The sequence below is a fragment of the Rhinoraja longicauda genome, chromosome 1 (genome assembly GCF_053455715.1).
Source record: "Rhinoraja longicauda isolate Sanriku21f chromosome 1, sRhiLon1.1, whole genome shotgun sequence".
NCBI classification, from domain to species: Eukaryota; Metazoa; Chordata; class Chondrichthyes; order Rajiformes; family Arhynchobatidae; genus Rhinoraja; species Rhinoraja longicauda.
This window is the reverse complement of record NC_135953.1, coordinates 117,173,306-117,189,410: the sequence shown is the minus strand read 5'-3', so window position 1 is coordinate 117,189,410 and position 16,105 is coordinate 117,173,306. Positions and strand designations below refer to the sequence as shown.

The following is a 16,105-nucleotide window of genomic DNA, read 5'->3' as shown; positions in this document are numbered from 1 at the left end:
ACTGTGTCCAAATGCATAGTCTCCTTGCATTGGGTCCCATCCCCCTGCCCTGTTAGTTTAAACGTGACCTTTCCTACACTCTCTTTCCCGTTAGCTGCATGGATACGCGTCCACATTGTTGACTCCACACTCCCACTTTTTAGTTTAAACCCACCCGTGCAGCACTAGCAAACCTGCCTGCCAGAATGTCACCATATTCACCATATATATCAATGATCTGGAGGAAGGAATTAGAAGTAAACCTAGCAAGTTTGCAGATGACACAAAGCTGGGTGGCAGTGTGAACGACGAAGAGGATGTTAGGAGGTTGCAGGGTGACCTGGACAGGTTGAGTGAGTGGGCAGATGCATGGCAGATGCAGTCTAATGTAGATAAGTGTGAGGTTATCCATTTTGGCGGCAAAAACAAGGAGGCAGATTATTATCTCAATGGTGTCAAGTTAGGTAAGGGGGAAGTGCAGCGAGACCTGGGTGTCCTTGTACACCAGTCACTGAAAGTCGGCGTGCAGGTACAGCAGGTAGTGAAGAAGCTAATGGCATGTTGGCCTTCATAACGAGAGGATTTCAGTATAGGAGTAAAGAGGTTCTTCTGCAGTTGTATAGGGCCCTGGTAAGACCACATCTGGAGTATTGTGTACAGTTTTGGTCTCCTAATTTGAGGAAGGACATCCTTGTAATTGAGGCAGTGCAGCGTAGGTTCACGAGATTGATCCCTGGGATGGTGGGACTGTCATATGAGGAAAGATTGAAAAGACTAGGCTTGTATTCACTGGAGTTTAGAAGGATGAGAGGGGATCTTATAGAGCCATATAAAATTATAAAAGGACTGGACAAGCTAGATGCAGGAAAAATGTTCCCAATGTTGGGGGAGTCCAGAACCCACAGCCTTAGAATAAAGGGGAGGCCATTTAAAACTAAGGTGAGAAAGAACTTTTTCACCCAGAGAGTTGTGAATTTGTGGAATTCTCTGCCACAGAAGGCAGTGGAGGCCAAATCACTGCATCGATTTAAGAGAGAGTTAGATAGAGCTCTAGGGGCTAGTGGAATCAAGGGATATGGGGAGAAGGCAGGCACGGGTTACTGATTATGGATGATCAGCCATGATCACAATGAATGGCGGTGCTGGCTCAAAGGGCCGAATGGCCTCCTCCTGCACCTATTTTCTATGTCTATGTTTCTATGTTTAATGTCGGTCCCCTTTTGTACAGGTTACCCCTGCCCCAGAAGAGATTTCAGTGATCTAGAAATCTAAATCCCTGCCCCCTGCACCAACTTCTTAGCCACACATTCAGATCCCCTATCTCCCTGTTCCTACCCTCACTAACACAAGGTACTGGAAGCAACCCAAAGATAACCACCCTAGAAGTCCTGCTTTTCAGCCTCCTGCCTAGTTCTCTATACTCACGTTGCAGAACCCCCTTCCTCTTCTTACCCGTGTCATTTGTGCCTACATGCACAACTACTTGCAGCTGCTCACCTTCCTTCTCGAGGATGTTCTGAAGTTGGTCTGAGACGTCTTGCACCCTGGCACCTATGACTCTACACTTTTTAGTAAACTGAGAAATGGTTATTTGGGTAGGAATTTGCACCCCACAAGGCAGTTTTTCTCAGAGATCTGCACCTGTGTTTTTGGCTTTACAAATACTTTGATGTAACTTGTCAATGGGGAAACAGATGTCCAGAAACATGCAAGTTCAAGTTGTGGAGAGAACTGAAATCCAATATTAGTCAGGTGAGGAAGAGGCTAATGTTCAGATAGACACTGTTTTTAATAAATTGGAGCTAGTGAGGATGTGAAGCCAGAAGTGTGAGCATTGTACCAGTTGATACTAGTGTTTGTGCCTGCTCCAGCCAGTTCCCGGCAATTAACAAAACCCTTGACAATTAACACCCTATCTCAGCCAGCACTTAACCCATCTGAGGTATTTTATTTTTCTTTCAATCTTTGTTGTGTTGTGTAACTTTGTTTTGTTCTTTCCAGTCCCCCCCCCCCCCCGCCCGCTTCTCTACAATGTAAAACATGCTTTTTTAAAAACTATTCCCAGTTTTCTGAGCCAGTATAAAAATCAAGTGTCATCCAGTCTCGCATGGTTGCCACCCGTTCCCATTGGTTTCTCAATCTCCCTTTTCATTGAAATGTTAAATATATTGCTTTTTAAAAACTTTTAATAGTCCTGATATAAGGTCATCAATTTGAATTTTAACTCTTTCTCTGCATGACCTGCTTAAGTATTTCAAAATCTTGATATTTAATTGGCAGAACAGACAGTGTTGCAGCACAGTTTGTTTTGAAAGTGGTTTTAATGCTAACACGTGTCGGGTTATTCTATTAAACATTCCTGGGAATTGCATATTTACATTGGCTGTTGAAAATAGCTTTAATTTTTATTAATTTCTTGACATTCCATGACTGAGAATATCGAAACATAGAAAAACGGGAACTGGAATAAGTTTTCGAGCCTGCTCTATCATTCCATGCACTTGTACCTTAGCAGTACACTACAGAGCAGCGCATTTGGCCCTCCAGTCCAAACGCCCATACCCATGGGTATATCTCCCTCTCCCAAAGTTTAAAAAAAACATTTGCTCAGGCGTGCAGCTATGTTGCAAAATCTGGCATAAATGTCTGCCACTCTTTGCAGCTGTGTTGCGAACGGTGCGAAGCCCTGCCCTTCACTCATACACCCCAGCTATGAATTGTCCTTTGGATAGACTGTGGTTGCCTATCAGGGCTGATGTTGGTTGTATGATGATGAACAGTACAGCTGCTCAGTGCTGAGGTTTGGGCTTTATCATATCCAACGGGTGATGAGAGAGACTGCATCATCCGGGCAGTTTGTTAACATAGGGAAACGGTACTGTCGGACCCCAGCGATGGCACGGTACATGCAGGTCGATCAGAATGCAGCCCTGACGCCCACATCTCAGCTTTGGGTGGCCGCAGTATGAACCCTGGCCCACTGTACCGGCCCTTTATAAGGAGTCTTTCTATGCCAGCTGTTGGGCAATGCTTTGCTGGATTTGTGGCAGATCCCAGGTTCAGTGTGCGATGTAATAAGGAGGACATGGATTCTAGTGGTTCCCAGCACTGTCAGTATCACATTTCTCTCCGTATAATGCTATAATCAATGCAATCAACACTGATTCCATGAATATCTCAGCAGGTCAGCCATCCGAAACGTTACCCATTCTCTCCTAGATGCTGCCTGACCTGCTGAGTTACTCCAGCATTTTGTGATACCTTTGATTTGTACTAGCATCTGCAGTTATTTTCCTACACTGATTCCATGAGTGCTCTTGTTTCTGGAAATGGACTCCAATGAGTGTTGCGAGAAGTCTGATTATGCCTGGTCCTCTACCTCAACACCATATTCCTGCTCCACAGTCATATGTCATTGTCTTTTATGACTAGAAGTCTCTGTCACCTTACATATCTTCTTTGACTTGGTTTTCACAGCATTCTGTAATAGAGCATTTCACAAGTTTACTTTTCTCTGGATGATGAGAAAAAGGACAACTTTCTCTAATTTCCTATCAGTCATGCATCTGTAATCCCCTCACTTTAAATTTTGCACACTAACCTCTTTTGTGGGATTATATCATAGGCCTACTAAATTCAAATACAGTACATTTATTGGTTCTCCCTTGTCTATTCTACAAGGTATATCTTCAAAAATACTGCATTTTTTGTGAAACACTATATCAAATCCATATTGATGGTCTAATCCTGTTAATATTTTTTTAGTACTGTTATCACATTTCTTAGAGTCCAGTTTTTTCCTTAACACTTGAGATCAAATTTGTCTTCCCTCTTTTCACCTGCCTTTATTAAATAGCGGAGAGCAGGAGTTTTGCGCCAGATTCCCAGAGTGCAGCCCTTCTGGGTGCATCAACGCTGATTCCATGAGTGCTCTTGTTTCTGGAAATGGACTCCAATGAGTGTTGTGAGAAGTGCTTCTGGGTGTGGGAGGGAGGATGGGAAAATAGGCATTTATTTCTTTGCATGCATAATTGAATATAGTCACTGTTTTCAACAGGTGGAGGAACAAGCTGATTGTAAGATCATGGATGGACACTTTGTGTCCCCACTGGATCATTACCTGCCAGGGATTATGCCAGTTGAATCTGTCAATGCTAGGTAAGGAAATAAAGCTGCACAAATGATTCTTAAATGTTTTTACAATTTTTGTTCTGAGAAATAATTTAACTTTAACCAGATTAAAAATATTGGATTTTTCTTTTCAAGATGTACAGATTGCATTCCTAAGTTTTCCAAAATCATCCTGAATAGTTTTATGTTGTAGACTAATGGTCTAGATTATTGGTAGTATATAATTGTAAACATAATAATTCTGATGCAAATATATTATTATTTTGTGACCTTTTTTCCTCTTCGATATTTTCTATTTTGTATTGTCGTCATGACTAAAGTTGTTCATGTCAGAAATGCTTTTTAAGTGTGGTAGATTAGGCAACTCCCATATTGTGTTCGTTAGCACTAACAATTACATCATTTTCCATCATTACATTGCACATAATTAATTATAAGATTTAACTTTGTTAAAGTGAAAAACTATTAATAATAAAATAGATTCCTAATAAAACTATTCAGACAAAAAGTCTGTAAAATCCATTTCATGGCTTGACATTGTGAATTAGGTGATGGATTGAAAGATACAGCAAGGAAATGGGCCCTTTGGCCCACTGAGTCCTTCCAAACATCAATCACTCATTCACGCTAGTTATATGTTATCCAATTTTCGCATTCACTCCCTACATAATGGAGCACCTAAAGGAAACCCATGTGGTCACAAGGAGAACATGCAAGCTCTGAGGTCAGCATCTGAGGTCAGGGTCAGAACTTCTGCTTGAAGTACAATATCATTTTGCAGATATCTCCAATTTAGTGGGTGTTGTTAATATTAAGGAAAACTGCCACAAAATTCAAGAAGACATTCATATTTGAAAGGTGTGCAAATAGTAAATGAATTTCAGTTTAAGGTGTTGCTTTTTATGAGGAGTGACATAGAAATACTCCCGTGGAAAAATGACACCAGATTAGATAGAGCTGAGGAGGCATCCGGAGATGCTAATTCACAAAAGGAAGTAGCCACATTACTATAAGAATACATATGGCTTATTTCTAGATTGATAGAATAGAAAAAGAGAGAAGTGAAGTATATATAGACTTAGTTAGACTATGTTTGGAATGATGTGCACAGTTCTGGTTTCATTAAAGGGATACCAAAACACTACATTTTTGTAGTTGATCAGTCTGAAGAAGGGTCCCAACTGGAAATGTCTTAACCATATTCTCCAAGGATGCTGCCTGACTCGCTGAATTAATCCAGACCTTTGTGTCCTTTTTTTGTTTTTTTTGGGGGGGGGGGGCATCATGAACTAAGGGGGGTGGAGGAGGGGACTATTGGGGGGGAAAAGGAGTGCTTTGTAACTTTGTCGGCACCCTTTGTCATCTGCCTAGGTATGCAAAACAAAGCATCTCTTTGACTTGTCATATGTGACAATAAAAGTATCTCATCTCTCATCTCAACATCTGCAGTTCCTTGTTTCTGTAATTATAAGGATGATCTAAGAACAAAGAGTGTCATTAAAGACTGAATAGTTAGGGCTGAGTTGGCTAAAAAGAAAAAAAATGAGGGGAGGTTGTTAAATTTAAAGAGGTGAATAGAATATTTTCACTTTTTCAAAGCAGTTTCTATAGACATCAAAATAATCGTATTTATTTCTATAGAAAAAAATCAATAATTCTCTACTCAAAGTACAATGTGAGATTTTTTCTATCAGAGTAATAGTGAAATGAATAGCTATTTTAGTGGTAAAATGAAAGAAAGGTATATGTTGGATTGCTAAGATGAAGTAGAAAGGGACTGAAATTGTGAGCACTAAAATCTGACACAAAATATGGCTGCAGCTTCTTTTTGTTTGGAAAATAAACAAAAACAAGATGCTGTAGTCTGAAATTTAAAAAAAAACAGAAAATGCTGGGACCAATCATCTAGTCAGAAAGTTTATTTTCCAAAGATGCTCCTTGACCCGGTAGTCGATTCCAACATTTTTTGTTTTTTTTAATTGTGTTAGGGTTAGAGTCTGTTTGAATCAGGCTACAAATCTCCAGTTTGTCCAAGTTTTGATGTGCTCAGTTTCCGAGCACATGGCCACAAAAGAGTATACACAATTCCCTGTATTGGCTCTGGCTATTTTCAATGCTTCTGCTCTTGCATCTTTCTTAAAAACTATTAAGGAGAGCTCAGCGTCTTTATAAGCTGGTTTTGCAAATTGTCGTACATAATTAATTACAACATAGCAATAATTATTGTGAGACATGTCTCCCAGAAATGATGTGGTATCTGCCAAATACCACATGCTAATATCATTGTTTACTGTCTTGGGTTCTCCTTTTGCTTCTTGTTGATTTCTTGGTTACCATGTTTCATTATGCATTCAAGAAAACAATTTCAAACAGATCTGAATTGCACATCCTTGATGTTGACAAGAAACAGAGCAGTCAGCTAAATTAAAAGCATGCAAATTCACAAGCCATCCAGAAACTTTAAGAATGGATGTTAATGCTCCTTAGCATTAATAAAGGGATAATTATGCTAACATGAAGATTTGGCTGCATCTCAAATTGCTATAACATGATAGTTGTGTTCCTCAGAAACCTCGTTTAAGAAATTCACGTTAGAAAAATAATTGTGTCAATGGGGAAAGAGGGTTAGGGGCAAGATAGTTGCAGAATTGCAAATTTATTTCTCCCACCAGCTTTTTAAAATTAATAGTCTTTGTTACTGCAAGCTAAAAATACTGTAGGTTGCATGTTGCACTGTTTAATAGAGTATTATTGCACAATTATAAGTTATTTCAATGGCAACCTGTGGTGAAACTGACAGTGTGTTCTTGAGAGACAATGATGTCTGATGACTTCAGGGAGATTGCTTTTCCCTAGCCTTTTCTTTATTCAGACAGTTTTTTCCTTCCGCTTGTCAATTTCCAAAGTAACTTTAATTGTTGTCTATTTTGCAATGGAGATCACTTTATAACCAGTTCTGCCTGTGTAATATAAAAGTGTTCCCTAATTCATCAATTGCTTAATATCCAATTTGCTTTTTGAAAAGACATATTGAAGCAGAACCACTATATGATTTTACGTTATTGATTACATTGTTATATATTAAGGATATTTAAAATCTTAGTGACTTATAAGTATGCAATTTTATCTAAAAGTCCTGGATTACAATTGTAGAGGTTTAGGATAAGATTGTTTATCATACTTCTACACATTATGAATAAATAAATACTTGCGTGTTAGCTTTCTGAGATAAATTATTGTTCAGGTATCTTTTTCAGTCTAGATTCTGTGTGTTTAGGATTTTTGATTATCACATCATTGTGCAACTAGCTACGTGAAGTTACTCACACTGCCATTGCTGCAGGTTTCAGTTTATAATTCCCAAGGAATGGAAGAGTAAATACCGACCTATATGCGTTCATCTGGCAGGCACTGGAGACCATGTAAGTGGAGAACATAATAGGTTTAAGTTCTTTGGTAATCAACATAAAGTAGCTGGATGCATGACTTCTTAAAGCCTTGACAGACATTATAGCAACTTTAAATTAAAAGTAGAAGTGTGATTTGGTTACAGTAAAACTTCAATAATCTATAATGTGTCTATTCAGAAATTTGAATGGTTTGGCATCAAGGTCACAGAAGGCTAGTTCATGTGCTCCCAATTCCCTCATCGGGGTTTGCAGTTCCCATGTTCTTGTTTCATGCATTGGGTTCACTGGATGATGGATTATCCTACTATGTAACATTTTTTAAAAAGTCAATTTTAGAATGCGTTAAGAGTATTAACCATCCAGTGGTCTTGAAAATCTGCTAGTCAGGTATCTCAAGTCATGAGCATGCAGGAATAGTGGATTTTTAAAATTATACTTCTGCATTTTTAACATTATTTCTTTCTTTAGCCATGCTTTATATATTTCCCAACATATTTTATTTGCGATAGGTTAGTTAATTGTGAGAGCCCTTTATGAATTGATCCTAGGTTGTATTGATCCTTTCGTTGCTGTTTATTTTTTTAAAGTCTTGTTCGTCCTATACTGTGCCATGGACCTCCTCTGGATGTCTGATGGTAGGATGTGATTCAGAAAAAGGTCACTGGATTGATCCCTAGGGTGAAGGGATTGTCTTATGGAAAGGATATACAAGTTGGATCTAACCACTTTGGACTGTAGAAGTAGGAGGTGATCTGAGTGAAACGTCAGATTATGAGAGGCTTGACCAAGTAAATGCTGAGAACTTGTTTGCCTCGTGGGCAAATCTAAAACTTGGGGATATGGTTTCAGAATAAGACATTGTTCAGTTAAAATGAGAGCAAATTTTTTCTTGGACATTTTGAATCTTTGGGAATTCTCTAGAGAGCTATGAAGGCCTAGATTAACAAAGTCGACCAATTGAGGAGGGAAATATTGTGGGGGACAATCAGGAATGTGGAATTCAGACCAATACCAGATCAGGTATAATATTATTGAATTGCAGAGCAGTCTTGAGGAGAACCCTGTAGCCAACAACTGTTCCAGATTCTTATGTCGAGCAAGGTAGTGATGAATCATTAGGGACCTGTGGAACTCTAACACAGAACCAAGTCAGCACCCACCAAAAACTGGTTCAACTATATCAATATAAATAAAGAATTGGAATCATGTTCCCTCCTCTCGGAAAATTCATGATACTTGATTTGTGCTGCTTAGCACCGTATCGTGAAGGCTCCTGGTGTGTATTCCTAGTCTGCTGAGTTAACAGTTTAGTTCAGTTTATTGTTGCGTGTACTGAGGTACAGTAAAAAGCTTTTGTTGCATGCTAACCAGAATTCAACTAAGCAAATTAGGGAATTTGTAAATCAAATTTCTGGATGGGCTTATCTCTTATGGATATTGCTTAATGGCATCTTTCACCATATGAAGACAAATAGCTACAGTGATTACTACAATGTAACTACAGTGATTATTTCATTTGAACAATCATTCAGATTGTTGACTGCATAAGCAATCTTTTTTGCAATCAGGATTTTGTCCTAAAAACTGCTGTTTCACTTTAAAAAATGAAATCCTGGTAAGTTATTCTTAATTGCAATTCTATGAGCATAAAAGTGTGGAAGGCTCAGTGTGCATTTTCTGAGTAAATGTAGGAAACTTGGGATTGGTTATGAAATAAATATAAATCAGAATGTTATAATTGTGTTCCTTGTAGCAAACACAAATTTGTTTACTGTCTTGACAGATCACATGACAAGATTTAGAAGTGTAAGCTCAATAGTCAATAGTCGTTTATTTGTCACATACACATAAATGTGTAGTGAAATGAAACATTACCCGCAGTTCAACAATAAGACCAATAAGAATAATCAATAAAAATGCAATAACACATACAATCATAAACTAACACCAAACAAATCACAGTGAGTCTCCTCCAGTCCCTCCTCGCTGTGATGGAAGGCCAGAATGTCTTTTCTCTTCCCCTGCCATCTTCTCCCGTGGTCAGGCTGTTGGAGTTGCCACGTCGGGGCGGTCGTGGCTCCCAACATTGAAGCCCCCGCCGGGCGGAGAAAATCCCGCGGCCTATTTCAAGCCGCGCTGGACGGTGAAAGGTCCGCGGCGGGCCGACTTGAACTATTTATAGTTTTTAATGAAGTTCTTTATATACTGGATATTTCATTTAACATATTTCCTTCAAACTTATTCCTAGTTTTACTGGCGAAGACGCACTATGATGGCTCGTCCAATGATAAAGGAAGCATGCATTGGCTCACTTCTTTTGGAAAATCCATACTATATCCTTTGTGTATATTTATAAATTTTACTATTACAATAAAGGTTTCAATTCTACACCATATTTTAAATGTAATCTTTGTCATTTGGAGTAATAATTTCGAAGCGCTGCTTCCTAATTAAATAACTAGTGAATATCTTCTTCTTAGGCCCCCTCGGCCATGGCTGACCATGGGTGATGCATCCTAGTTGGCTGCTTGCTCCACACCTCGGCTAGAGCAGCGTCGCTTGTGGCTGAAGAGACCAATGCGGGAGTGACAGTCTCTGTCGCAAAGGTCACATTTGTGTGTGGTCTCTGGTCTGTTGAAGTTGCTGCGCTCCTTTCTGCATGCCCTCTTGTCTGCCGCTGCATTCTTCAGTTTCTCTTCCCCTGTTTTGAGATGTTGGTTCAGGGTACCTCTCCATCTCGTACGGTCAGCTGCAAGGCTCTCCCAGGACTCCACATCGATGTCGAGCGCCTTCAAATTCTCTTTTGTTGACATCCTTGTAACATAGCTGGATCGGACGATGGTTCTCCTCCCAGATGTTAGCTCTCCATAGAGGATGCCTTTTGTAATACGGCCATGTCCACCACATATTCTGATAGTGAATATCAGAGCAAAATAAATTACCCAAAGTAAGGCAATTCTTGAGGCACATCTTTTATCATGCCATAAATGACGATGTGTTACTTGCTTGCATACTTCTGTGTAAAGTCCCAGTTAATAAGCAAATTATAGTTTAAATCGTCAGTGTGATTTTCCACCCTGCCACCTGTGCTGTACCAGTACACTGCACATAAAGTCCACAAGAAAGTGTAATTTTCCAGATTTTGTAACTCTGAGGCTGAAATATCTCTCTCAACCTGTGGCCCATACAAATGATTGAGAAATATTGGCTCCCAAATGGTAGTTCTAATAGTTATCGTTTGTATTTATTTGTTGGTTTGATCGATTTTTGGTGTGTGGGTGTGCTGCTTGGCTTTTTAAATGTAATGTAAATATTTTGACCATTTTTTTGGTGTCCCAACTGCTTGTCAATGTCAGATATTCACAAACATAATGGGCCTAACCACACCGACATCTTCAAAAGCCGCAGAAAATGTGGGGTGGTTTCTGTGAAGACGACTGGCAGTGTACACAGAGATGGATCTGATATTGTGCTGAACTATGGCAAATTGCTGGGTAGTGGACTTGGTGTGGAAGCCGGTACCTAGGGCCATGCTGAAGCAAATGGCATCGTACAGGCCAATAACAATTATAAGCCAAAAGAAAATCTGCACCTTGTTTGTTATGGCCTGGTTCATTTTCTTCTAGAGGGAATTATGCCCATGCTATTCTTTTGACTTGATGAACATAATTGGAAATTTAAAAAAAAAAATTGTTTATTTTAGTAGTAGAACCTCCCCTGAATCAGATCTTGAATAGTAACCTTATGAATTTAGTATAAATTGGTACTCTTGCAATTTTATTCACTATGTTTGCTTCTGTTCAAAAAATATTCATTATTTTCTTGGCTAAACCTTGACCGACACAGATGGCCATCTTGCAGCACAAAGTCTTAGTTGAAAGCTTACAAGTAAGGAGTTGAATTTCATGCCATGGTACTCACATGCACTATCCATTAATTGTGCGTGGGTTTTTTGGGCCAACCTGAATTATTAAGATAGTTCATATTTTAAGTGCTATACGTAACAAAAGAAGAGAACATTAAAGTACCAAATCCCTATTTTTTAACCATAAACAATTGAATAAAGCTGTAGGCTATTTAAATAGCATTCAGCTCCAGTATGCTTCATTCTGTTTTTCAGAACACACTGAAAGCCACATTGCTCCACAGAGTATTTGATCATCTGCGTGTACACTTTCCAGTAACCTTCAATTTGTTTATATTGGCATGAAAATTGGGCGAAGCAGGCAGGTGCAATTTTTTTTTGCATATTAGTTCATCTATATATAGTGTTAGCTGTTTTTGATGTTCTCGGGAGCTACTTGTTACCAAGGAAAGGGGAGAAATAATTTTTCCATAATCCTGAGTGTGAACACCTTTCATCTTTATTTTATCTGGATTGACTGCTTTTTAAAAAAAAATCAAAATAGCTAACTGCACTGTTTACTGTTACTAGTAGCAGTTCATGATATATAGGTACATTTTCAATATTTAACTGTAAATGTTGCTGTATTTTTAAACATAAAATTGGCTATTTTTCTTAACAGCATTGTTACATGGCTACAGGAAACCTAAAGATCAAATGTAAGTAGGATTTAATGATCAAATGTAAGTACTTTAGTAAGGTGCCCTCCAATCATTCCTTTTCGTTATGAGAAATGCTAGACTGTTTGTCATGTGGATTAATTTCTAAATCAGCTCCTTCATTTTTTGGTGTTCAAGCTCATTATCTTGTAGATTTCCTTGATTATTTTTAAATAAATCCCATTAAACTGTTTCTTGTGATCAGGCTTAGCCCCAGAATTCCTTTTTACCTATCTTGTGTAAATGTCCAGGACCTTTCAGATAATTAATTGCACTTTTACCAGTCTGTCAAGGATAACCTCTCAAATCCTAGAGGAGAAAGCAGAACGTGTGTCTTCACATGCTTTTTTAAACTGTTTCTCTTGTTGATTCCTTTCTGCATGATTTCACTCTCGTCTCACTGAAGGAAAGTTAGCACTCTGGATACAGATTTTAATTGCATTGCATGCCTTATCCTGTCAAGAAATGCAGAACTGGGGCCATGTCTAAGGAACAAAATTTGACGTATTGCACTACGTCTCAAGGAAAGAAAAACGTCCTGCAACAGAGCTTTTTTTTGCTACGGAAATTGTTGAAAGACGTTATTGACCTGACACGTGTAACAAAATAAACAAGATAACACTGGATAAACTGCCAGTTGATTATTCTCAAAAGATTACAGCACTGAAGAGGGTTACAGGCATGGTGAAGGTGAGACATTGGAGCGATTTGAGTGGATAGAATTTTAAAACTGGGATTGCTGGATCATGTGGAACCAACAATCAGAAGCAAGGGGTGATGATTGAATGAGACTTATGGGTTGTGATAAAGGCCAGATTATTTTGGATAGATGCAAACTGAATGTCAAATATGAGGCTAAGCATTGGAATGGTTGAGTCTGGTCGATGGAGTATTCCAGAACTTTTACGATGATGGAAAAATTAAAAACTGACAGGTTTGTAGTCTGTACTGAAGGCAATGAAGCAGTGCTGTGAATAGAAGGAATTGTATTTTGCTCTAGATGTGGTGAATACTAACAAATTCTTGATTAGTAAAATTGGGACTTACAATGAATGATTGGCACAAGATAGTGGTATGTATTGAAGATAGGGTGATAGAATCTAAATAATCTTAGAGTGCCCTGGCATCAGCAGTGGGGAACACTTTTATTGGAAAAATCAAGGCATGTTAAAGGAAATCTGCAGGGAATGCTCAATGAATTGGTGTATTTGGAGTCTGATAAGGTGGAACTAAAACACCTTTACTGGAGGTATGAATATTACCATGCAGCTGTTGCTAAAAATAAACCATTTCTCTTTGCAACTTGCCTGCAGCTTTTTGACATAGTTGCCTCTTACCTCTCCTTGGTTGCCCATCTCTAAGACGCAACTCGTCTGGATCCATGTTTAGAAAGTCATAACCAAAGAACCACTTACGATGATTTCTCTTGCAATTCATGCCCATCTATCTCTTCTATCTATAGATTTTACTAAAACACTCATCTTGTATATTTGTGCTTGTATTTGTTTTCAAAATACAGCCAAATGGTACACGATAGCGCAACAATTTTAGGCCCACCCTACTCACCATTCCCCCCCCCACCAGGAAGACCGGCACATGTCCCGTTGTGCCCCGCGCCTGACCTTCCTCCCGTGGTGCAGCGCGGAGGCAGAGAGTCAAATAAGATGGCCGTTCGCCGCTGAGCTGCCGCTGCAGGAGAGATTTCGGGTCCACGGCTCACTCTGGCCCCACGGGGCCGAGGTGAGTGGCTCCCTCTCCCCTTCCCTGTCCCCCCAAGCCCACCCACGGCCCTGGGTGATAGTGTCTGGCCAGCAACGGGTTCACGGATCGTCAGTTGGGGGAGGGTTGCCGGGAAGGTTTGCACCCAACGGGGATTGCCGCCCTGCAGGAGAGGTTTGCACGGAGGGTTGCCAGGTCCGCAGGAGAGATTTAAAAATCACTTTTTATACTTTAATACGTAAGATGGCCGCCGATCACTTTTTATACTTTAATACTTACGTAAGATGGCTGCCGGATATGCGCAGTTGGGGGTGGGTTGCCACTTGGAGGGGACGGGATCCACATGAGTGATGGGAGTGGCGGCCAATGAGGGGGGGGGGTGAGGAGAGCTCTCCTGCTGCTGGCCACAGGAGAGGTTTGCATGGAGTGTTGCCAGGCCCGCAGGAGAGTTTTGGATCAGTTTGGGGAGGGTTCCCGGGTCCGCAGGAGAGGTTTGCACCCAACAGGGGTTGCCGCGACCGCAGGAGAGGTTTGGATCCAACGGGTCCACATCCGCCTAGTTGCTACTAAAGACTACTACTTGTAATTTCTCAATGTTTACCCCATGGTGACCTATAAGAATAAATTGCTATCAGATGTATTATGATAGCATCCTAGTTTAATTCACAACAACCTCTTCATTTTCTACAAGTTATTACTGCTTGTCTAACATCCAGTTCTGAATGAGCAAGAATTTCTTCCAATCATTGTTGGGAAAGCCAAATCCCTTGTCTCTAGTTCCTATCATAAGCTTTGTTTTGTGGAGTGGTAGAATCTTTCTCGAAGAGTGGAATTGACCAATAAATAATTGAAAAATAAATTGACAAGTAACAGTTCTAAGGGTGAGAGGGGGAAAGTTTAAAGCAGATGAGCAGGGCAAGTTTTTTACACAGCCTGGAAACAATCCGTGAGGAGTGGTGGGGGAAGCAGATAAGGTAGGGGTGTTTAAGAGGCTTTTCGATAGGCATATGGTTATGCAAGGCATGGATGGATGTGGATCATTTGCAGCCTGAGGGGATTGGTTTAGTTTGGCACAGATATTGTGGGTCAAAGAGCCTATTCTTGTACTGCATTGTACTTGATTCCTTCCCGGCTGTTATCTGAGACTGAACCAGGTTGGTTCCAACCTTGGTGTCATATCTGATCGGGAGTTGGGCTGCTGGTTATATATTTATGTTATCGTGAAGGTTGTCTGATTTCATCTGCTTAATATTGTCCAGTCTTGATTCAAGACTCTGACGCTGTTTAGCTCATTTGTTAATGAAACTTTCCTCCATTACTATTTTAATTTTAAAATCTAACTGTTCTAGTACACTTCATTATTGTTTCATTCTCCAATTTATGAAGCAGTTCATCCAAAAAGTTGTTACAAGAATCCTAACCTGCAGTCTCTATTGTCTTATAGTGCCTTGTTTTGTTCGCCTGCATTTGATTCTGAACAAGCAAATCTTCAGTTTTGGAATATTGTTGTTTTGGGATCTTCCATAGCCACATTATGTAATCCGGTCCAGCTCTACAATCCTGAGTTTTCCATTTAGTTTAGAGATACAGCATGGAAACACGCCCATTGGCTCACCAAGTCCACCATGACCACCAATCACCCATAAACTAGTTCTATGTCATACAGACTAGGGGCAATTAACAGAAGCCAATTAACTACAAACCTGCGCGTCTTTGGAAATTTGGGAGGAAAGTGGAGCACCCCGGAAAAGACTCATGCGGTCACGGGGAGAGCGTACAAACTTTGCACTATCAGCATCCGTAGTCAGGATAGAACCCGGGTCTCTGGCATTGTGAGGCAGCAGCTCTGCCACTTAGTATCCATCAGTGGGATCTAGTATTTGTGCCGCCCACTGTAATCCTTAATGCTTGCTCATTTGAAATGTAATTGCTCCTTGTCACGTGTTTTCTGCCTAGACTTTATAATCCCTTCCTTAAAGTCATTTCTCTATTGCATTCTACTCCTCTTATTTGTCCGAATTATTGGGTAATTTGGTGACAAAGTTAGTTGAAACAAAAGTCGTTTTGAAGTCCCGTAGGAAATGTTACTATGTTAAAGGCATAATATAAATTGTTATAATGTATTAGCTAAAATAGATATGTGGCAGGTTGTAGAAATAGCCAGTGATGCGCTGTACAAAATCATTTTAAAATTGACATTGAAAACGCAAGAAAATTACCGAGAAGTGTAAAAACTGGGCTAATTAGGAGGCTTTTGCTATCCCAATTAATGTTGAGATAATTATAGCATTAAAGACAGAGAG

The 16,105-nt window shown here is 39.8% G+C and overlaps 1 protein-coding gene across 7 annotated transcripts in view; it reads left to right on the top strand.

The window, feature by feature from the left end:
• The window catches only part of abhd18 (abhydrolase domain containing 18), a 52,654-nt gene that overhangs the window by 16,756 nt on the left and 19,793 nt on the right, over window positions 1-16,105 (top strand). For 4 of the 7 annotated variants that reach the window (XM_078405221.1, XM_078405196.1, XM_078405206.1 and 1 more), the window contains exons 4-7: window positions 4,037-4,137; window positions 7,454-7,532; window positions 9,769-9,855; window positions 12,058-12,083. In XM_078405221.1, the coding sequence (XP_078261347.1) occupies window positions 4,037-4,137; window positions 7,454-7,532; window positions 9,769-9,855; window positions 12,058-12,083 (293 nt within the window). Of the gene's footprint in view, window positions 1-4,036; window positions 4,138-7,453; window positions 7,533-9,768; window positions 9,856-9,907; window positions 11,409-11,640; window positions 11,751-12,046; window positions 12,084-16,105 lie in introns of those variants that run through there. The other 3 variants (XM_078405240.1, XM_078405230.1, XM_078405249.1) reach the window with 3 other exon arrangements.